Source organism: Protomyctophum parallelum, assembly GCF_964188405.1.
Source record: "Protomyctophum parallelum genome assembly, chromosome: 18".
Taxonomy (NCBI): domain Eukaryota; kingdom Metazoa; phylum Chordata; class Actinopteri; order Myctophiformes; family Myctophidae; genus Protomyctophum; species Protomyctophum parallelum.
In genome coordinates this window covers 42,315,209-42,338,481 of record NC_139716.1, presented here as the reverse complement: position 1 = coordinate 42,338,481, position 23,273 = coordinate 42,315,209, and the positions used below count along the sequence as shown (strand labels likewise).

Sequence of the window (23,273 nt, the reverse complement as noted above, 5' to 3'; positions counted from 1 at the left end):
TACATTTTGGCCATTTGAAAATAGCCGATCTACAAGCTCACAATGCGTCGCGACGCGACGCATTGTGAGCTTGTAGATCGGCTATTTTCAAGACTTTCATAGACTTTGTACACATTTTGAACTTGTGAAGTGGGACATTCTGCAATATGAGTACTTTTACTTTTAGTACTTTAAGTACATTTTGATGCCGATACTTTTGCACTTTTACTCAAGTACATTTTCAATTCCGTACTTTTACTTGTAAAGGAGTAGTTCTAAATTGCAGTATTGGTACTTTTACTTAAGTAAAACAATTGAGTACTTTTTCCACCACTGGTCACCTCCTAGCTTTTAATCACTTTAGCCATTCTTTTTAAACTTTAGCTGTTCACAAACGTTGTGCTATATGAGCTTGTAGATCTGATATTTTTGAAAAAAGTGTGGTGCAAATCTTTTACTATTATATTCTTTCACAGTGAACGTTTTTTAACTCAAATCTCTGCTTCTGGAGGGGGGGTGTCCCTGGAACGACAAATACAGATAATTCTGGGGGTCCAGTTGACATGGAATAGTTTGAGAACCGCTGACATAGAAAACTGTCATGATTTAGACGACATTTGTAAGAATCAGGTCTGAACGGGAACCCATTTTGGTGTTAGCATCATGTTATGCTTTAGCTATTGAAAAATAGCAGATCTACAAGCTCATAGCGCGCCACCGAGTGGCGCGCTACGAACTTGTAGGTCTGCTATTTTTGAAAAATCGAAGAACGACTGACATAGAAACATGGCTTTTTCAGAAAACTGTCATTTTCAAAAAGACATTTTTAGAATCTGATCTCAGGTCAGAATGGGTTAATGGGTGAAACCCAGGTAGCGGGGGTGGTGGGGGGGACAGTGATGATGATGATGATGATGATGATGGTCACGGTGATGATGGAAGGGGCATGTCGCCTCAGGGCATTTGTGAGGTGACACTATCTCTCTCATAGGGACCCTGTTTTGCATAACGTATGTGTCACGTCACATCTGAGCACGCTCGTGCGCACCCAGCCCGTTGGGTCACTCCTAATTGCTGCCATGGGTCACCTGGTTGCCGTGGTAATGGACTTTATTTTGGATGTGCACTAGAACACATGCACACACACACACACACACACACACACACACACACACACACACACACACACACACACACACACACACACCCTTAACCCATTCTGACCTGAGATCAGATTCATACGAGTTTTCCACTGGACACACACTGGTCTGATTAACCCATTCTGACCTGAGATCAGATTCTAAAAATGTCAGTCGTTCTTCGATTTTTCAAAAAAATAGCAGACCTACAAGCTCGTATCGCGCCACTCGGTGGCACGATATGAGCTTGTAGATCTGCTATTTTTCAATAGCTAAAGCATAACATGATGCCAACACCAAAATGGGTGCCCGGTCAGAATGGGTTAAGCCTTGCCCTCATCAAAGTTTTGGGTAATGAAGCTTAAAAAATAACGTGCGTGTGTGTACGTGGGCGGGCGTGCGTGCGTGCTCATCCATTCTTCATTATTGTTCAGCCTCATTATGTGTGTGCTTTGACAGTCCTGAGTCTCCATGAATGTATTCATACTTTTTGCTTTGTTTACCACAAAACTCTGGGAACATGATATCCAGCCTTCAGCGAGTTCAGACTGTTTACTGGAGCAGCACCGCGGCCGCCGAGCCGACCGCCTGCACACACTGTCTGGATCACAACGCAGAGCAACAACCTGTTAACCCACCTTAGAGCACACTTTTAACACACTTTACTTTTCTCTTGAATAGTTCTTGGCAGCCAGCTGTGGCCAAAAACCTTTCAATTTTAATTTTAGTTTTATGCCCCCTGTGTAATGGCCAGGTTTTGAGAACCAAGTTAATTTAGCTATAATTATACAGTGTTACTTTATACAGTGTTACTTTTCTCTTGAATAGTTTTCATTTAGTTTTAGTTCAATTCGGCATACACTTGCGCAAATGTTGCTCACTCTCTACTGATTACTGATCGTCTGCACCTTTGTTAAATTGACGCAAACACACTTTTGACACTCTCTCTCTCTGTCGACCTAATTAATTAGTCTCATGTGTTGCAGCTGAGTCTAGTTTCTCCTATGCCATAGAAAGCATAGGTGAGTTGAAGTTCCAGTCCACGTTTTAGTCGCCTGGGGGTCTAGTTTTAGTAAACTAAATATCCTAATATTTGAGTCAACTAAATCTACAGTAGACTAAAATATATTTTGACGGGCCTTAATTGATGGCTGATTTTACTCTTGCTGAAAATAGCAGATCTACAAGCTCACAACGCGTCGCAGCATTACTTATACTGGAGCTCTTTTGTCCACTATAGTCCCTTCCTAACATTTTAGTCTAGTTTATATTTGTTGACGGAATTGTCAATATATTTAGTTTTAGTTATCATAGTTTTTATTTAGGTTCCTTTTAGTTTTCGTCAGTGAACAAAGGTAGTCAAGTCAACGAACATTTTTCGTCATAATATTAGTCGACGAAATCAAAACAACACATCTATGAACCCACCTTACCGCCACTCTGTTGGGAAGGCATTGACGGGATAAAGTATTAGCTTTTTTTTTATTACTTAACCCATTCTGACCTGAGATCAGATTCATGCGAGGTTTCCACTGGACACACACTGGTCTGATGAACCCATTCTGACCTGAGATCAGATTCTAAAAATGTCAGTCGTTCTTCGATTTTTCAAAAAATAGCAGACCTACATAGCCTCACAGCTAGAAGGTCCTGGGTTCGATTCCCGGCTGGCGGCGTGTTCTCTCCTCCGTGTCTTCAGTGTCCATACCCGAGGCGGGGGTTGGCGATAGGGCCTTTCTGTGTGGAGTTTGCATGTTCTCCCCGTGTCCCTATAGGGTAGGTACCCTCACATGTTCTCCCCGTGTCCCCTAGGGTAGGTATCCTCACATGTTCTCCCCGTGTCCCCTAGGGTAGGTACCCTCACATGTTCTCCCCGTGTCCCCTAGGGTAGGTACCCTCACATGTTCTCCCCGTGTCCCTATAGGGTAGGTACCCTCACATGTTCTCCCCGTGTCCCCTAGGGTAGGTACCCTCACATGTTCTCCCCGTGTCCCCTAGGGTAGGTACCCTCACATGTTCTCCCCGTGTCCCCTAGGGTAGGTACCCTCACATGTTCTCCCCGTGTCCCCTAGGGTAGGTACCCTCACATGTTCTCCCCGTGTCCCCTAGGGTAGGTACCCTCACATGTTCTCCCCGTGTCCCCTAGGGTAGGTACCCTCACATGTTCTCCCCGTGTCCCCTAGGGTAGGTACCCTCACATGTTCTCCCCGTGTCCCCTAGGGTAGGTACCCTCACATGTTCTCCCCGTGTCCCCTAGGGTAGGTACCCTCACATGTTCTCCCCGTGTCCCCTAGGGTAGGTACCCTCACATGTTCTCCCCGTGTCCCCTAGGGTAGGTACCCTCACATGTTCTCCCCGTGTCCCCTAGGGTAGGTACCCTCACATGTTCTCCTCGTGTCCCCTAGGGTAGGTACCCTCACATGTTCTCCCCGTGTCCCCTAGGGTAGGTACCCTCACATGTTCTCCTCATGTCCCCTAGGGTAGGTACCCTCACATGTTCTCCTCGTGTCCCCTAGGGTAGGTACCCTCACATGTTCTCCCCGTGTCCCCTAGGGTAGGTACCCTCACATGTTCTCCCCGTGTCCCCTAGGGTAGGTACCCTCACATGTTCTCCCCGTGTCCCCTAGGGTAGGTACCCTCACATGTTCTCCCGTGTCCCCTAGGGTAGGTATACACTCACATGTTCTCCCCGTGTCCCCTAGGGTAAGTACCCTCACATGTTCTCCCCGTGTCCCCTAGGGTAGGTACCCTCACATGTTCTCCCCGTGTCCCCTAGGGTAGGTACCCTCACATGTTCTCCCCGTGTCCCCTAGGGTAGGTACCCTCACATGTTCTCCCCGTGTCCCCTAGGGTAGGTACCCTCACATGTTCTCCCGTGTCCCCTAGGGTAGGTATACACTCACATGTTCTCCCCGTGTCCCCTAGGGTAAGTACCCTCACATGTTCTCCCCGTGTCCCCTAGGGTAGGTACCCTCACATGTTCTCCCCGTGTCCCCTAGGGTAGGTACCCTCACATGTTCTCCCCGTGTCCCCTAGGGTAGGTACCCTCACACAAAACATGCAGTAATCCTGCTCTCTAAACTATACGTCCCCTTGGCCACTATGGTCAGCCACGCCTGATGGAGGGGAAAGGAACTATTCGGAATAACAGGTTCCTTACTTCCTTCCACGCGCTACGTCCGGCAGAGGAAACTATAGCCTGTCAGGTGAAAAGAAGCAGCTTGGACTCCTCATGCATAGAAGGTAGCATGAGGTCAGTCCGCTGCCCCCCCCCCCCCCCCAGGTTGGCAGAGGAAGTGTAGAAGTTTAAAAAGTAGGTAAGGTAAGGTAAGTCTGGTATAGAGTAAAAAAATACAAAGGTATTGGCATCAAAATATACGTAACCTACCGAAATTACAAGTCCTCACTCATTAACCCATTCTGACCGGGCACCCATTTTGGTGTCAGGTGCTTTAGCTATTGAAAAATAGCAGATCTACAAGCTCATATCGCGCCACCGAGTGGCGCGATACGAGCTTGTAGGTCTGCTATTTTTGAAAAAAATCGAAGAACGACTGACATTTTTAGAATCTGATCTCAGGTCAGAAAGGGTTAAGCAGAAGGTAGGTGCCCTTTCCCCAAGGAGCAAACGTATAATATTTGCCTCTGAGATGGAGTCGATCGATCACACTCTGAGTTGCTCGTGTATGCCTAAAACTTTACATTCAGCCTGAAGCTCACCCTGTACACTTTGTGTGCTCTGTGTGAACGCTGGGACTAAGCTGTCAAACCAAGGCGCGCACACATACACACACACACACACACACACACACACACACACACACACACACACACACACACACACACACACACACACACACACACACACACACACGCACACTTGCAACCCTCTGTCTCCTCCCCTCCTCAGTGGCTCATTTGTAGCGCCTGTCCAACGTCTCAACAACAGTGCACCAACATTAGGATAACCCCTGTGTCCCCCGCTAGAGCTCTGCCACCTCATTAGCTGTGTGTGTGTGTGCGTGTGCGTGTGTGTGTGTGTGTGTGTGTGTGTGTGTGTGTGTGTGTGTGTGTGTGTGTGTGTGTGTGTGTGTGTGTGTGTGTGTGCGTGCGCGAGTGCGCGTGTGTGCTCATGCTCGCTCACCAACAGCCTCTATGGATCTCATTCCACTAGGCCAGATCAAGACAGACACCTCCTCCCACGAAGGCCAGACTATATACCTTGGGATGCTCATTTGCATCACCCCCCCCCCACACACACACACACACACACACACACACACACACCCTGGATGGATGTAATAATGGCAGCCAGCGGTGGCCTCTCTTATACCAAGGGCAGTTCAGAGCGAAAAAACTTTTCAAATGGCTTTGCTTTTTGTTTTTAGTTTCATGCCCCCTTTGTAATGGCCAGGTTTTGAGAACCATGTTCATTTAACTATAATTATTATACCATGTTATAAGCAGAGTGTAACGCATTTTAAGCATGCTTGTAATTCACTACAGATTATGAGATGCATTGCAAGTGTTACCCACTGAAGGAGTGGGAATGAAGAATATTCAATGTAATTCTGACCGGGCACCCATTTTGGTGTTAGCATCATGTTATGCTTTATCTATTTAAAAATAGCAGATCTACAAGCTCGTATCGCGCCACCGAGTGGCGCGATACGAGCTTGTAGGTCTGCTATTTTTGAAAAATCGAAGAGCGACTGACATTTCTAGAATCTGATCTCAGGTCAGAATGGGTTTAATCAGACCAGTGTGTGTCCAGTGGAAACCTCGTATGAATCTGATCTCAGGTCAGAATGGGTTAATTTCAAGGACTCCATTTTGGTTCCATTTGTACACTCTCAGAGTTCCAGACCAGTACGGGGGCCATTTGTAAGCCACTCATGGACACTTAGAGACCCACTGGTGTATGGCAGTGTCTCCAGTGAGCCACCACGCACAACGGCAGCACCCTGACTCTGTTTGAGCAGAATGGGACTATAGAGCCTTCATTAGTATCATCGGCAACACCAGGCTATGAAGGAGGTATAGCGAAGGGGCTCGGAAGTAGGAATATTGTGTTCAGTCAGTGACGGATTAACCCCTCTCAAGGCCCTGGCGCTTCACCAAATCAAAAGGCCCCTACTGATTCAGCCAATTAATTAATTAATTAACATGCATGCATTTAGCGCATATCCACTACTGCCTGCGCTGCCCGCTGACACAAGACACAGCAGCCAGCAGGCATGCCGCACTGCGCACAGCCTTTCCAACTTCAGTCTCTGCTAAACTATCTGCAATTTCCCCGAAAAATAATTAGCCTATATCTACAAGCTCCATTAGCAGGTGAAGTAAATTTTATACTTCAAGTACACTAACTAAAACTGGACTAAAATAGAGACAAAAAGGCTGAAGGAGATTCTGCATCAAAGCCTCAGACGATCGGATGGAAAAACACGCAGGCAGAGATGAGCTGAAGTGTAGATGCATCAGAGTTGTATTTATTGCAGACAAAGACCAAGACAGAGAGCTTCCCCGTGGCCATGCATGCTGTACCACGGGAGCACACCACAGACTAACCACCTCTCGGTCGTCAGCCTGCTCAAGACTCCCTAACATTGTATTTTCAGATGATTATATACATGACTGTACTAAATTGTCTTTGTGGCCAACAAATGTAGCTACATGTGCAAACATTGCTGTTGACCATGTTGTTACATGGTCCATATAACATGTGTGCACCAACAGACAATGCCAACATGCTATATTAATATTAGAACGTTTTAAAGACAGATTAATTATTGACGACAATGCAACCTGTGCGTCCAACGCCACTGAAAACTTTCATAATAGCAATTAAATTAATTTACTTACGAGTGCTGAAATCGTGAAATGGAGGATGTAAGAACACACTTTTGCATGTTGTATTAGAGCAGGGTAAATATGAAGTTTTGCGCCAAGGTCTTGTTTATATTCCTCTTTACATAGGCTGTATGTTATTGTCGCAACTTGGTCCGTCTGAGTGAGGGGGGCCTTCCTGAGCAAGGGGGCTTCTGACGGCGTCGCTTACTCGCTTCCCCTCTGTCAGAGGTGGAAGCGACGCGCAGCCGTGGGGAACCCCCCCAAACCGACTGCCCCCCCCCCTACAGAAAACTGCTACAGAAACAGGTGTACCTATAGTCTCGTACCAGGCCCTGCAAGCTTCGGGCCCTGGCGCTTAAGCTCCACCTAGTTCCATTGTTAATCCGGCTCTGATTGTGTTATTCTGAGTGCATAGAGCCTGTTACATCAGCGGGCAGGTGGAGATGTACGGTGTCGGTGTGGTATACCGTTTGTGGTCCATAAAGAGATGTGCAGACTTATTTAGGCTGTGTGGGGGGGGGGGGGATGCGCAATGTATAAATTAGTGGTATGTATGTGGGCTGCACGATGGTCTATCGCGGGTTGGAACTGCTCTGTGGATCTCCTCCTCCTTGGCCAGATCAATGCAAACAAACACCTCCTCCCACCAAAATACCTGGGGAAGTTCATTTGCGTCTCCTTTTCTTTGGCTTTTTTGTGCCCCCCCCCCCCCCCCCAACCCCCTGGTGGGCCTCACTTTGAAAACCGCTGGCATGGAGAACATAGGCTTCTACACTATAGTAAAGCAGAGAAAAGATGACGAGGGAGAAGATCCCAGTTGTTTGGAAAAGGCCTAGTGAAGCACAATGCAGTGACAACTAGAAAAAGTGCCCTTCTGGGCACAGGTCTCCACCAGGATAGGAATGTAGGACATTGCAGCTTGCCTTCATCTGGTGGTTGGATAAAAGGGCAACAAAAGTAAATTAGAGGTAAAAAACACTTTTCGGCCAGTTATAGCGCCACCTTGAGGCTGAGTTGAAATTGTTCATGTGGCATTTCGTCCTCGGCCTAGTGGGAATGTGGGTGCACAATTTCACGGAAATCACGCGATGTGTTCATGATTTGCAGCATTTTGTTTGAAACTGAGCACTCCTGTGAACTTTGGAAGCCAATCTTAACCAATCAGGATGGAGTCTGAGAAATCTGAAAGACCCGTTTCGTTGAATGGCTGTAGAGAGACTGTGTACCAATTTGCGCGATGTTTGGACAAAATCTGTAGGTGTACTGTGCAAAAACTTGTTTTGCACAAAGCGGCCTCCTGGTGGCGCTATAACAGGCCGTTCTGGAAATTTTGGGGCAGAGGTTCATCGTTGGCATCCAGGGAGTGTGTGTGCAAAATTTGGCATCGACAGGGTTAACGGTGCCGGAGATTAGCTGCTCACAGACACACACACACACACACGGACATAACAACATAACAACACAAAACATACTCTCCCCCCATGCTTTCGGCCTGGTGGAGACAATAATTCACTGACTGTGTCCCTGACAGCAACAATGAGTTGAATCTGTGTCGTTATCAAGTGGCTGACTGTGGAGCGGTTCCACAAGCGGACCTGAAATATGGTTCACGTTCATGCTTAAGATATACAGTTAGCCTTAGAACACTAAACATATTTTTCACTAAACACGGGTATTTTCACTAAACTAAACACTAAACACAGGAATATTTTACCCATTGTAAATTATTTCATAAAATAATATATTGAAGTACAGCAATGCATGGCAACTTCAGCTACTCTTCTTTCATATTTCATAATGCCAAAAAAACAAAAAAAGATAAAAAATCGGTGAAAAACGTTAAAACTTTTTCCCACTAAACATGGGTGAAATTCACCCGAACACAGAAAATTACAGTTTGTAAATACATCAAAGATGCAATTATAATCCATCTATAATGGATAAAGCCTTGGCCCGGAAGAGATGTAGTCGGGTGGTCCCCAACTTTCTTAGAGGAGTGTTTCCACCCTTAAAGGACCTATAACATAAAATTCAACTTTTTCAATTTCTTTTGTGTTTCTGGGGCTCCCATGTGTGTTTTCTATCCCCACAAATAACCAATTTTGAACAATCAGGCCTTCATGTCATATAGGTGTTTTAATGGAAATTGCTCTCAGGAACAGCTCGGCTGATTTTGGCCTCATCGTGATGTCTTCAATGTCACCCTACTTTGTATAATTCCTCCTTCTTCAGTCTTCAGTTTCAAATTTGCATTTCCACTTTGTTTACAATGTCCACCATTGTTGATTTTCCAAGCTGGCATGGAATGGAAACAAGCCTGGTTTTATCTAGCATCAGTATTATAATGACTCAAATATTAAATAATCTGCATATCAGCACCCCCACCACCTCAGGACATTGTGGTACTGCAGCTAAAACTGCTTTCAAAGTAAAGAAAGAAATGACAAGGCCTGGTTATATCAGAGTGGTGATTGAGGCTCAAACCATTAGAAATAACTTTGAGGGACATAGACCATATGATTATTAAATATTAAAAGCAGTTTTAAAATGCATGTTATTTGCGCTTTAACCACAACACTCTCCAGTTGGCGGGTCAGCAGTGATTGGCCAAATCACTGCCCCTCTCATCCAGGCTTCCAGCTATCTCTATGCCAGAGTCAAAGCAAAGCAAAGCAAAGTTACCATGTTTACCCTGCAGGGTAACTGGACTAAGCTCAAGAAGTTGTTTACAGCCATGCCCTGCTCATAGAACATTTCATGGTAGGGGTTCAATCAATGCCAACAGGTGGCTCCGCCTGCCTTGTGTGTTTTTGGGGGATTGCAGGCACTGAGGTCTCTAGGACTGTGGTTTGCGTCCTACCTACGGTCCTCCTCCTACGTCTCACCAGACTGTATAAGTCTGTGCAATGTACGTACATGCATCTGTCCTCGTCCACACTTGGCCTTACTCTGGTGTTTGTTTTGAGACAATGTGGGTTGTTTGAGCCGCCTCTGCGTCTGTGTCTCTGTCGTTGTTGTTGCCGTTGAATCTGTCCTATAGCGGAGTGAAAAATATAATCATCCGGGTGAAAATCACCTGTTTGTTTAGTGTTCTAGGATTAAAATTAATTCAGAAAATGTGGCGAGTGTTCAACTCTCCCTCTCTGTGTTTTACTATGAATTAAATGCTAGTCTCGTCTGGCGTGTCTGTCTGCGATGAAAGATGTGTTTGTTTGAGTTTGCCAATGTCTGACTTCACTTCAATGCCACTGCTGGAATGATCTCCAACGCAATCATCTTACTTTTAAGTATAGTTTGATGCCAATATACCCTTTTATTTGAGTACTTCCGGAAGTACTCAAAATGGTTAATGTACTGGTTAATGTATGTTTAATCAAAATTAGACTGAATGTACTTCTTCCAGCACTGTTGTTCCGTTTGTTGACACTGCGTCATAGTGTAGATGTTAACCCATTCTGACCGGCATCATGTTATGCTTTAGCTATTGAAAAATAGCAGACCTGCAAGCTCATATCGCGCCACCGAGTGGCGCGATACGAGCTTGCAGGTCTGCTATTTTTTGAAAAATCGAAGAACGACTGACATTTTTAGAATCTGATCTCAGGTCAGAATGGGTTCATCAGACCAGTGTGTGTCCAGTGGAAAACCTCGTATGAATCTGATCTCAGGTCAGAATGGGTTAAGCTGAAGAGAAAGGCCTTATAGTCTTTCCAGTGACGCTCTCAGTCCCTCCTGAAATGATTCACTGAGGCTTTGGATGGGAAGACGCTTCATTGATACTGCACTAGCATCCGCCATGCCTTGATTATCTCCATGCACATTAAACATTCATTCAGACACCATTGTGTGTGGATAGTTAGCAAACACACACACGCACGCACGCACACACACACACACACACACACACACACACACACACACACACACACACACACAGACATGCACACGCATATACACATTACAGTACACGCATACAGGTGTCCCCTCTTTCTTGCCTAGTTGTTAATCTCTCTCTCTCTCTCTCTCTCTCTCTCTCTCTCTCTCTCTCTCTCTCTCTCTCTCTCTCTCTCTCTCTCTCTCACTGCGCACACACTGGGGGAAAGAGGCCTGGACAACTTTCAGAATTCAGACACATGCAAATGGCCACACACACACACACACACACACACACACACACACACACACACACACACACACACACACACACACACAAACACACACACACACACACACACACACACACACACACACACACACACACACACACGTACACACACACGTACACACACACACAAACAAACAGAGGTCCCGTTTCATCGCGGCTCCATATGTCAGCCTGTTGCTAATGACGCCGCTAGTGTTCTGGCAGACAGGGGGATGTTTGGGCGGACGGGATGCTTGTGGATGCTGCGGCGGTGCGATGCTGCTGTTGTTGTTTTACACCGACACACAGTGTGGCGAGGTCAGGAGGTGACGGGCAGCCACTGTGAGCCGGAGACAATTAGGCGCTTTCCCCCACCATGTTCGCCACGGAGTGAACGTCACGTGGAAACGGATATAATTCTAAACTCTGTATATAATGTGTCTGCTCGCGTTGTGTTGTGTTTTCACACCCCCTGAGACGCTGTGTCCGATAATGTGTGGATCCACTCGTGTGTGTGTGTGTGTGTGTGTGTGTGTGTGTGTGTGCGCCGTGCGGGCAGTATGTTTTGCCATAGCTTGTTATGCCTGAGGCCGTACGAGTGCTGCCAAGTACATCATTGCACACATGTCCGAGTACTGTACGCGTCCATTTACAGAACACGCGCCCCCCCCCCCCCCCCCCCCCTCCGTGCATATAGGCTATACGGTGCATGTTGGAATGAGGGCCTCCCATTTGCTCCACCGTCCAGCGAAAAGGCACTCGGCCAGCATGGGCGCGGACGAGGGTGACCGTTGCCGTGGGCAACCAACCAGATGGCTAATTGAGCACTCTGTCATGTCACATCCCCTCGCTTGGGACGGGGGGGGACGGGGGGACGGGGGCAATCAGCGCGGGGCAAGAGTTCTGGCGCCGCCGCTCCCGCAGACGACACGGGCCCGCCTTAATGGAGTCCGGCCTGCTTCAGGGCCCTGGAGGAGGGACTGTTCACAAGACTCACAGAGCCTTGTTACGACAGAGGCCATGTCTCGTTCATTGGCGCGGTATGCTACCCCACTGGCCTATTTACCTTCTCTGCCTCTGTGTGGAGTGAGTGTGTGTGTGTGTGTGTGTGTGTGTGTGTGTGTGTGTGTGTGTGTGTGTGTGTGTGTGTGTGTGTGTGTGTGTGTGTGTGACTGTGTGTGTGTGTGTGCACGCGCTCGCACACGTTTTAGTTTTAAGCACCAGACCTCACAGGTGTGCTACGAACGATACATACAAAGATTCAATAATATTCTACTTAACCCATTCTGACGGGTGGTGTCGGCATCATGTTATGCTTTAGCTATTGAAAAATAGCAGATCTACAAGCTCATATCGCGTCACCGAGTGGCGCGATACGAGCTTGTAGGTCTGCTATTTTTGAAAAATCGAAGAGCGACTGACATTTTTAGAATCTGATCTCAGGTCAGAATCAGATCATCAGACCAGTGTGTGTCCAGTGGAAACCTCGTATGAATCTGATCTCAGGTCAGAATGGGTTAAGGCACCCGGAGCAACGTGGCCAAAATGCTGATGGCCAGGAGCTCTGAAACCCTATATAGCCAGTGTTGGGGAAGTTCCTTTTAAAAAGTAAGGAATTATAGTTATCGTTACTTATCTAAAAAAAGTAATTTGTTACTTTACTTTACATTAAATTATGTAAGTAACTACTTTACTTTACTTTACTTTAAAAAAAATATATATATAAATAACGGCCGAAACCGAATACCGAATATAGGAACTTTTGTTTTGAAGCTAGATCTATAAAGAATAGGGTTGGGAGACTTGGGACTTAATTAAAAAACATCTAATTAATTTAGATGATGATTTCATCTCAATTAATCACATTTTAATCACATATCAATAGGCCTATTTGACCTGAGCAGTGAGCTTTTTTTCTAATAATAGTGATGATATTATTTATATAAAGCTTCTCTGAGTACTTAAAGACACTTTTCAAGGAGAACATGAGAAAACAAATAAAAACAACTTTATTAGAGAAAAACTGTGGAATGAGATAGCAATATTCCAGAGGTGGTTTTGAATGTATAGGTGGTGGCCTATACTCTAAGGTGGTGGCATGTCTCTTTTTGTCTGTTTTGGGAAGTGCATCGTTTTGACAGGTCTGCCTGAAACCTGCCTGAAACCCTGACCATTAAACATGGGCAGACGCAACGATACAGTCTGCCCGTGTAAACGCAGCAGCGAGTGTGACTGTGAGGGGTTGGGGAAAGGGATGGAAAGTACATAGTGAAACTAACGTTAGCTCCCATGCTAGCTAGTAGCTTCCCTCGTCAATACTGCAGAACACCACCACAGATCGGATGGAAGCTGCAGCTGCTGATATCACGTTGCTTACATGTGCCCGTGGATGGGAAATAAGATTTAAAAGGCTATGGAAGCGTGGATGAAAGGCAAAGCACAGATGTGTGCAATAAATTTGTGTCGGATCTGCCTGTGCATTCCGTCTGCTGCAGTGCGCGTGTGTTCTGTCAACTTGTGAGTCTGTCACTGGCTGCTGAATGCATAGTTAAAGAGCGTCATAAGCATGCACCCTTCCTGCGCTGGAAGTAGCAGATCTACAAGTTATCTACCCGTCGCAATGCCCAGCGTGTTGGGCTTGTACATCTGTGTTTCTCCCGCAGTTTAGTTGAATTATATCGATTCACAACTTTATTTGCCCCCGGCCCCTTCACTTCAGCAGCACAGAGACGCCTGTATGATAGACACACATTCAGCTGCATGGCGAGACTTTTTTCACTGATCACATAAGTTGACATAACGCCATAACGCGGGTAACGCTCGCACAATAACTATAAGGCCGTTATGGAATGGGGAATGTAAAGCGTTAGGTTACAAGTTACTGCAAATAGGAATTAATTACGTTATGTAACGTAACGCGATGTAAGGGCGTTAGTCACAACACTGCCTATAGCGCAGCACTCCATCCCACCTTTATCATAGACATGCATGGCTGAATGGCGCTATAGCAGTTTAAAAGTATATATTTCTGTGGACTCGCCTCTACAGAAGTGTAATGTTTTCTTATAACTCTGGATTCCAAATGGGAAACACCCCGGTTGTTTTTTTATCCATGTGAGATCTATTTGAGATCACCAACACATGCTTTTTTTCGACGCATTGTGAGCGTTGCAGATCTGCTGTTTTTTTTTTTTTTTGTGGCTTTCGCCTTTATTTTATATTTGTATGGAGGGATAGACAGTAGGCTGACAGGGAATGAGATGGGGGAGTGACATGCAGTTTGACTTTGACTTGACACTGCCAGCACTGCCAGTTAACCCATTCTGACCCGAGATCAGATTCATACGAGGTTTCCGCCGGACACACACTGGTCTGATGAACCCATTCTGACCTGAGATCAGATTCATACGAGGTTTCCGCCGGACACACACTGGTCTGATGAACCCATTCTGACCTGAGATCAGATTCTAAAAATGTCAGTCGCTCTTCGATTTTTCAAAAATAGCAGACCTACAAGCTCGTAGCGCGCCACTCGGTGGCGCGATATGAGCTTGTAGATCTGCTATTTTTAAATAGCTAAAGCATAACATGGTCAGAATGGGTTAACGGGCAATTACGGGAACTGTATTTTGCCCGTAAACCTCACGTTTAGCGGGCATATACATGTAATATACGGTAATATACAGGTGTGACGGTACAATTCGGGAGTTTACGGGAGTTTGGTGGAAAGATTAACGGGAGTTTCCTGTAATATACACATCCGTATTCCAAGCTTTTTGCGCAGTGCAGACTGGATTACCAGCCAAGGTGCCAATTTTCAATAGATTTTTGTACATTTTGAAAACTTGAAATGGGACAATGGGACTTTTTTTACACCTCTGCACAATTCCACAGGATTGCATCTTTCTAGTTTTATAAGTTGACCCGTTGCTAAGTCTAGATCATAGACTGTAAAAAATATGGACAAAGCGTTCCCCGGGTCTAACATGAACGTAAAATGAAGCCTGAAATCCCTTGCATTCTAATGCACTGTAAGTCGCCATCTTTCTAGATCCGTTTTAGCCCAGCTGGCCATTGGCTGGCTCCCTTTTGGCCCAGCTGGCCATTGGCTGCCCAGACAACGAGGCGGGACTTCCCCCCTTCTTCTCTGTTGGTTTTTATTTTGACTCGAGTGGGAGGGGAATCCCGATCATAGACTGTAACGGTAGCCACGCCCCTCAGAACATGCGCGACTTTATGGTCATTTTTTTAATAAATGGGACCATAATTTTCCAAAAAGAATATTATGACATTAGAAATGAGACTTTAAACTAGTGACTGGAAGCAGAAAGTATTCATGACCATGTTTATTAAGGTAATACAGTCTAGGTGAAGTTGGGCCCAAATACATGGGCCTCTATGGAGCTATGGGGCTTTTTGGGTCCAGTCCAGCGCCACAACAGGCCATTATATGAACTACCGATTTCAAATGAGGCTTCACGAAATATCTGGCTGACTGCCCCCCTGGTCTAGATACAGAGAACAAGGAACCTGAAGTTCTGTTGTTTCTTTCTTTTTGGGAGACTGTGGCCCTGTGGGTTGCAGTGCCTGCCGACGGGTAGAAGTGTCACTTCAAATAAAAGTGGTTTCAATTAAAGTTATTTTACCTTGCTTGATGAAGGAGGGCTTGAGGTGGAGACGATAACATCTCACACAAGATACGGTAGAGCCCTGGCTCCTTCGGCACAAAAGTGAACTGGAGAATTGAAGCTAATTGAATTTGAGAAGGATAAGGTTGAATGTGGGGAGCTCTTACACCTAGCAGCGGGTGAGGAGAGAGAGAGAGAGAGAGAGACTGTGACAGACGAGAGGAAAAAGGAATAGAGAAATGAGACAATGACACGGATGTGCAAAGAGATTGTGGAGAGGAGAGAGAGAATTCTGGTACGGGGGGGGAGCAACTGAACCATGGCTTATTTTAACAGTCTTTCCAAATTTCCAAGACTTTTATTTGAAACAATTCACCATTTTATCAAAACTATACACCCTCCCGTATGGACTAGTAATTATATATATATACCTATACAACAGTAAGACACCCAGAGGGCGAGACGCATCCGCCTGGCTGACGGCAGACTGCTGGGCGAGGGCTGGCGCTTTGACATGGGGTGTCAGATCATCATATGAAATGCATTCTGTACTGGCCATATACAACACAGTATCTGGAGCGTGTCTTGAGTGTACAGGGTTTGATGAGGTCAGATCAACATAATGGAATGTCAGAACAGGTCAGCTCCATATATGGAGATCTAAGGGGTGGCAGACAGTTTTCCATCTATTTGTGCAAAGACGTTTTTGACACAGAAACATGTGTTAAACAGAATGTGGATAGTGCTCACAGTTAACTTGTGAAGAAAAAGACAGAGATTGCTTAGCGCGAGCTTAAGTGCATTTTCAACCACCACCATTTATCATCTCTCCATATATCTCTGTTATGTGTTCTTCATTTATCATCTCTCCATATATCTCTGTTATGTGTTCTTCATTTATCATCTCTCCATATATCTCTGTTATGTGTTCTTCATTTATCATCTCTCCATATATCTCTGTTATGTGTTCTTCATTTATCATCTCTCCATATATCTCTGTTATGTGTTCTTCATTTATCATCTCTCCATATATCTCTGTTATGTGTTCATTTATCATCTCTCCATATATCTCTGTTATGTGTTCATGTATCATCTCTCCATATATCTCTGTTATGTGTTCATTTATCATCTCTCCATATATCTCTGTTATGTGTTCATTTATCATCTCTCCATATATCTCTGTTATGTGTTCTTCATTTATCATCTCTCCATATATCTCTGTTATGTGTTCATTTATCATCTCTCCATATATCTCTGTTATGTGTTCATTTATCATCTCTCCATATATCTCTGTTATGTGTTCATTTATCATCTCTCCATATATCTCTGTTATGTGTTCATTTATCATCTCTCCATATATCTCTGTTATGTGTTCATTTATCATCTCTCCATATACGCGTATCTCTGTTATGTGTTCATTTATCATCTCTCCATATATCTCTGTTATGTGTTCATTTATCATCTCTCCATATATCTCTGTTATGTGTTCTTCGTTTATCATCTCTCCATATATCTCTGTTATGTGTTCATTTATCATCTCTCCATATATCTCTGTTATGTGTTCTTCATTTATCATCTCTCCATATATCTCTGTTATGTGTTCTTCATTTATCATCTCTCCATATATCTCTGTTATGTGTTCTTCATTTATCATCTCTCCATATATCTCTGTTATGTGTTCATTTATCATCTCTCCATATATCTCTGTTATGTGTTCATTTATCATCTCTCCATATATCTCTGTTATGTGTTCTTCATTTATCATCTCTCCATATATCTCTGTTATGTGTTCTTCATTTATCATCTCTCCATATATCTCTGTTATGTGTTCATTTATCATCTCTCCATATATCTCTGTTATGTGTTCATTTATCATCTCTCCATATATCTCTGTTATGTGTTCATTTATCATCTCTCCATATATCTCTGTTATGTGTTCATTTATCATCTCTCCATATATCTCTGTTATGTGTTCATTTATCATCTCTCCATATATCTCTGTTATGTGTTCATTTATCATCTCTCCATATATCTCTGTTATGTGTTCATTTATCATCTCTCCATATATCTCTGTTATGTGTTCATTTATCATCTCTCCATATATCTCTGTTATGTGTTCATTTATCATCTCTCCATATATCTCTGTTATGTGTTCATTTATCATCTCTCCATATATCTCTGTTATGTGTTCATTTATCATCTCTCCATATATCTCTGTTATGTGTTCATTTATCATCTCTCCATATATCTCTGTTATGTGTTCTTCATTTATCATCTCTCCATATATCTCTGTTATGTGTTCATTTATCATCTCTCCATATATCTCTGTTATGTGTTCATTTATCATCTCTCCATATATCTCTGTTATGTGTTCATTTATCATCTCTCCATATATCTCTGTTATGTGTTCATTTATCATCTCTCCATATATCTCTGTTATGTGTTCATTTATCATCTCTCCATATAGCTCTGTTATGTGTTCATTTATCATCTCTCCATATATCTCTGTTATGTGTTCATTTATCATCTCTCCATATATCTCTGTTATGTGTTCTTCATTTATCATCTCTCCATATATCTCTGTTATGTGTTCATTTATCATCTCTCCATATATCTCTGTTATGTGTTCATTTATCATCTCTCCATATATCTCTGTTATGTGTTCATTTATCATCTCTCCATATATCTCTGTTATGTGTTCATTTATCATCTCTCCATATATCTCTGTTATGTGTTCATTTATCATCTCTCCATATATCTCTGTTATGTGTTCATTTATCATCTCTCCATATAGCTCTGTTATGTGTTCTTCATTTATCATCTCTCCATATATCTCTGTTATGTGTTCATTTATCATCTCTCCATATATCTCTGTTATGTGTTCATTTATCATCTCTCCATATATCTCTGTTATGTGTTCATTTATCATCTCTCCATATATCTCTGTTATGTGTTCTTCATTTATCATCTCTCCATATATCTCTGTTATGTGTTAATTTATCATCTCTCCATATATCTCTGTTATGTGTTTATTTATCATCTCTCCATATATCTCTGTTATGTGTTCATTTATCATCTCTCCATATATCTCTGTTATGTGTTCATTTATCATCTCTCCATATATCTCTGTTATGTGTTCATTTATCATCTCTCCATATATCTCTGTTATGTGTTCATTTATCATCTCTCCATATATCTCTGTTATGTGTTCATTTATCATCTCTCCATATATCTCTGTTATGTGTTCATTTATCATCTCTCCATATATCTCTGTTATGTGTTCATTTATCATCTCTCCATATATCTCTGTTATGTGTTCATTTATCATCTCTCCATATATCTCTGTTATGTGTTCATTTATCATCTCTCCATATATCTCTGTTATGTGTTCATTTATCATCTCTCCATATATCTCTGTTATGTGTTCTTCATTTATCATCTCTCCATATATCTCTGTTATGTGTTCATTTATCATCTCTCCATATATCTCTGTTATGTGTTCATTTATCATCTCTCCATATATCTCTGTTATGTGTTCATTTATCATCTCTCCATATATCTCTGTTATGTGTTCATTTATCATCTCTCCATATAGCTCTGTTATGTGTTCTTCATTTATCATCTCTCCATATATCTCTGTTATGTGTTCATTTATCATCTCTCCATATATCTCTGTTATGTGTTCATTTATCATCTCTCCATATATCTCTGTTATGTGTTCATTTATCATCTCTCCATATATCTCTGTTATGTGTTCATTTATCATCTCTCCATATATCTCTGTTATGTGTTCATTTATCATCTCTCCATATATCTCTGTTATGTGTTCATTTATCATCTCTCCATATATCTCTGTTATGTGTTCTTCATTTATCATCTCTCCATATATCTCTGTTATGTGTTCATTTATCATCTCTCCATATATCTCTGTTATGTGTTCATTTATCATCTCTCCATATATCTCTGTTATGTGTTCATTTATCATCTCTCCATATATCTCTGTTATGTGTTCATTTATCATCTCTCCATATATCTCTGTTATGTGTTCATTTATCATCTCTCCATATAGCTCTGTTATGTGTTCTTCATTTATCATCTCTCCATATATCTCTGTTATGTGTTCATTTATCATCTCTCCATATATCTCTGTTATGTGTTCATTTATCATCTCTCCATATATCTCTGTTATGTGTTCATTTATCATCTCTCCATATATCTCTGTTATGTGTTCTTCATTTATCATCTCTCCATATATCTCTGTTATGTGTTAATTTATCATCTCTCCATATATCTCTGTTATGTGTTTATTTATCATCTCTCCATATATCTCTGTTATGTGTTCATTTATCATCTCTCCATATATCTCTGTTATGTGTTCATTTATCATCTCTCCATATATCTCTGTTATGTGTTCATTTATCATCTCTCCATATATCTCTGTTATGTGTTCATTTATCATCTCTCCATTTATCTCTGTTATGTGTTCTTCATTTATCATCTCTCCATATATCTCTGTTATGTGTTCTTCATTTATCATCTCTCCATATATCTCTGTTATGTGTTCATTTATCATCTCTCCATATATCTCTGTTATGTGTTCTTCATTTATCATCTCTCCATATATCTCTGTTATGTGTTCATTTATCATCTCTCCATATATCTCTGTTATGTGTTCATTTATCATCTCTCCATATATCTCTGTTATGTGTTCATTTATCATCTCTCCATATATCTCTGTTATGTGTTCATTTATCATCTCTCCATATATCTCTGTTATGTGTTCATTTATCATCTCTCCATATATCTCTGTTATGTGTTCATTTATCATCTCTCCATATATCTCTGTTATGTGTTCTTCATTTATCATCTCTCCATATATCTCTGTTATGTGTTCATTTATCATCTCTCCATATATCTCTGTTATGTGTTCTTCTGAAATGATCTGGATTCAATTGTCATGCTTTATGGTATATCTTTATACACGGTGATGTTACTTTGCAGACTATATTTCACTCCATTCGCTTTTTTTCATTTGTCACTCTCTCGCACTTATTGACTCGCTCGTTTGTTCGTCTCCTTCTGGCAGATTTCCCTAAATTGGAGCCGGAGAGCAGCTCCTCCCCATCGGAGGCGCGGCCTTTCATGGATGGATTCCTGTACATCTCCCCCGGCCTCTCCAAGGCTACGCTGGAGCGCCGAGGAAGAGATGGTGAGTAAAACGCATACAGAGTATAGGCACACATGCAGGCATAAGTCCCGCTGTGACAGAGAGTTATGCCAGGCAACGCAGTAACGCCTAATCAATTCGTCAATCCGTTAGCCACCCACTTAAAGTAGCAGATTGTCAGGCGTTCACTCTGGTTTAAGCCATTTTGACCTGACAACAGATTCTACAAAATGTCTTTTTCTGAAAAAACCTATGTTTCTATGTCAGTCGTTCTCAAACATTTTCATGTCAAGGACCCCCAAAAATATATGTAATTGGCCTCCGACCCCCATCTGAAAATATGTTGTTCCAGGGACCCCCCCCCCCCAAGAAGCAAAGATTTGAGTTAAAAACGTTCGCTCTGAAAGAATATATATTCAAAGTCTTGCGCCACATTTTCACGATCTTTCAAAAATAGCAGACCTACAGGCTCGTAGCGCGGCACTCTGCTGTTTTCTGCTATCATAACATAATGCTTAAAACACCAAAAGGGGTTCCCGTCCAAAATGGGTTAAGCACCAAGTCGACTAATCAATGTCAATCAGTCAGTTGTCAAGCTGCCAATCGGTTAATCCGCAGACTAAACAGTCGAGTCGAAGCGATCAATGCATCTGTCCTTCAAAATGCTTCCCGCGCCGGCGCCGGGTCTTTTGGGAATTGTTGTCAGGTAGAAAAATGTTCCTTCAAGAAGCGCCGTTGAACCGTACAGCGGAAGCGCCGAGCGAATCAAAGCCGAGGTTAAGAAAACAAGCACGACCTCCTCCTACGTCGTCGCTATAAACCTCCGTGGCAGACGACTCTCCGAGTGCTTCCTCTGCTCCCAAAGCGGCACCGGCGGCTCTCGCCTGAAAAGCCCCTTCTTTTCTCCTCTTCCGAGGCTGTTTAAAACTTTTAATCACGTACACTGCTTCTCTCCTCCAAACTCCTCGTGTACCGCTTGCTCCGACATTCGGTCCCAATCCCTGCAAACAGCCGGAGCGATGCTGGGGGGCCCATGGGTAATTAGGAGACAGAGAGTCGGGCTGTGGAGGCTCCCCCATGGGACAGGAGGTGATTGGGAAGCGATGGTGGATGGAAAGGCGTGCATGCGCTGCGTGCGTGCGTGCTGCGGTGTGTGCGTGTGTTACGTCCGTGCGAGCGTGCACGCACGCACGCACCTCCTATATCTTGAGGGAGACGAGAATCTTTCCTCTCCCCACCTAACAGTAGATCTTCCGTTTTCAGTGCACTCTATCTGGGTTTCTCTCACGGTGGCGAGACCGTGGAAAATCGAATGCATGAACAAGAGCAATCATTGATTTGGGCTACTAACTATTGCTGTGAAACATGTTCCATTCTCTTATTTGGCATGTCAGTGGCACAGCCTATATACCCGTAGGACGGACAGCAAGTGCAGCAATTGCGCGCTATGCACGCTGCATTATCGATACACAGCTTTGAATGCTCGATAGCGTGTATAGACTCATGGATTACATGCAAATACCATTCTCACCATTCCACGTGAAACTCCAGAGAATCCTCAAACTGTACAATTTCACAATAGCTATAGAATCGTTCCCATACAGTCTAAATAAGGTTAATCACGCTTCATTCTTTTTTAATTGATTGTGCCAACTAGTGAAACAGAGTGTTTGATTGTGGACCCTTTGCTCAGTAGCCTATGGCAACATGTATCCTTTTATATGTGCTATTTCTGGTGTCACACTTTAAGGTGTGAAGGAACGACTCCACGCCACCTGCGGTGTGATGTGTGTGTGTTAAAGGAGAATTCCATGCTAGAATGCTTTCTTATCTTTCTTACCTTTCTTTGTAGTCGTTACGTCCCCACCAAAGAGGTCCAGGTGTTTTTTTGTGCAAAAACTCCTTATTGGCTATTTTCCCCAATGAATTGCATTGCATTGAATGGGAATTGAATGGGGCTATGGGGTGTTATGCTAATTCGCTTATTTCCATTGAAAGAAGTAGTAAAGTGTGCCGCTTGGGATATTATTTACATTATGAAGAGAGGATATATACAAAGAAATTATAATTTTGAGCGATGGAAATAAGGAAATTAGCACAACACCCCAATGCCCCATTCAATTCCCATTCAATTCAATGCAATGTAGGGCTCATGGTAGGGGAAATAGCCAATAAGGAGCTTTTGCACAAAATAACACCTGGACCTCTTTGGTGGGGACGTAACAACTACAAATAAAGGTAGGAAAGCCTTTTAGTATGGAATTCTCCTTTAAAGGGGACAGCGAGGAAAGCGTTGTTCAAGTAGCGGCGGCACTACGACGGGCATCCATTTTTTTATAGGCTCTCATTCTAGTATACAGCTA

General features: G+C 43.2%; 1 protein-coding gene across 1 annotated transcript in view; it reads left to right on the top strand.

The window, feature by feature from the left end:
- arap2 (ArfGAP with RhoGAP domain, ankyrin repeat and PH domain 2) overlaps nucleotides 1-23,273 on the top strand; it is a gene marked incomplete at its 5' end in the record, with an annotated part of 101,566 nt that overhangs the window by 2,625 nt on the left and 75,668 nt on the right. Inside the window, one exon of the mRNA XM_083789592.1 lies at nucleotides 20,830-20,952. Within this exon, the coding sequence (XP_083645718.1) occupies nucleotides 20,830-20,952 (123 nt within the window). The remainder of the gene's footprint in view (nucleotides 1-20,829; nucleotides 20,953-23,273) is intronic.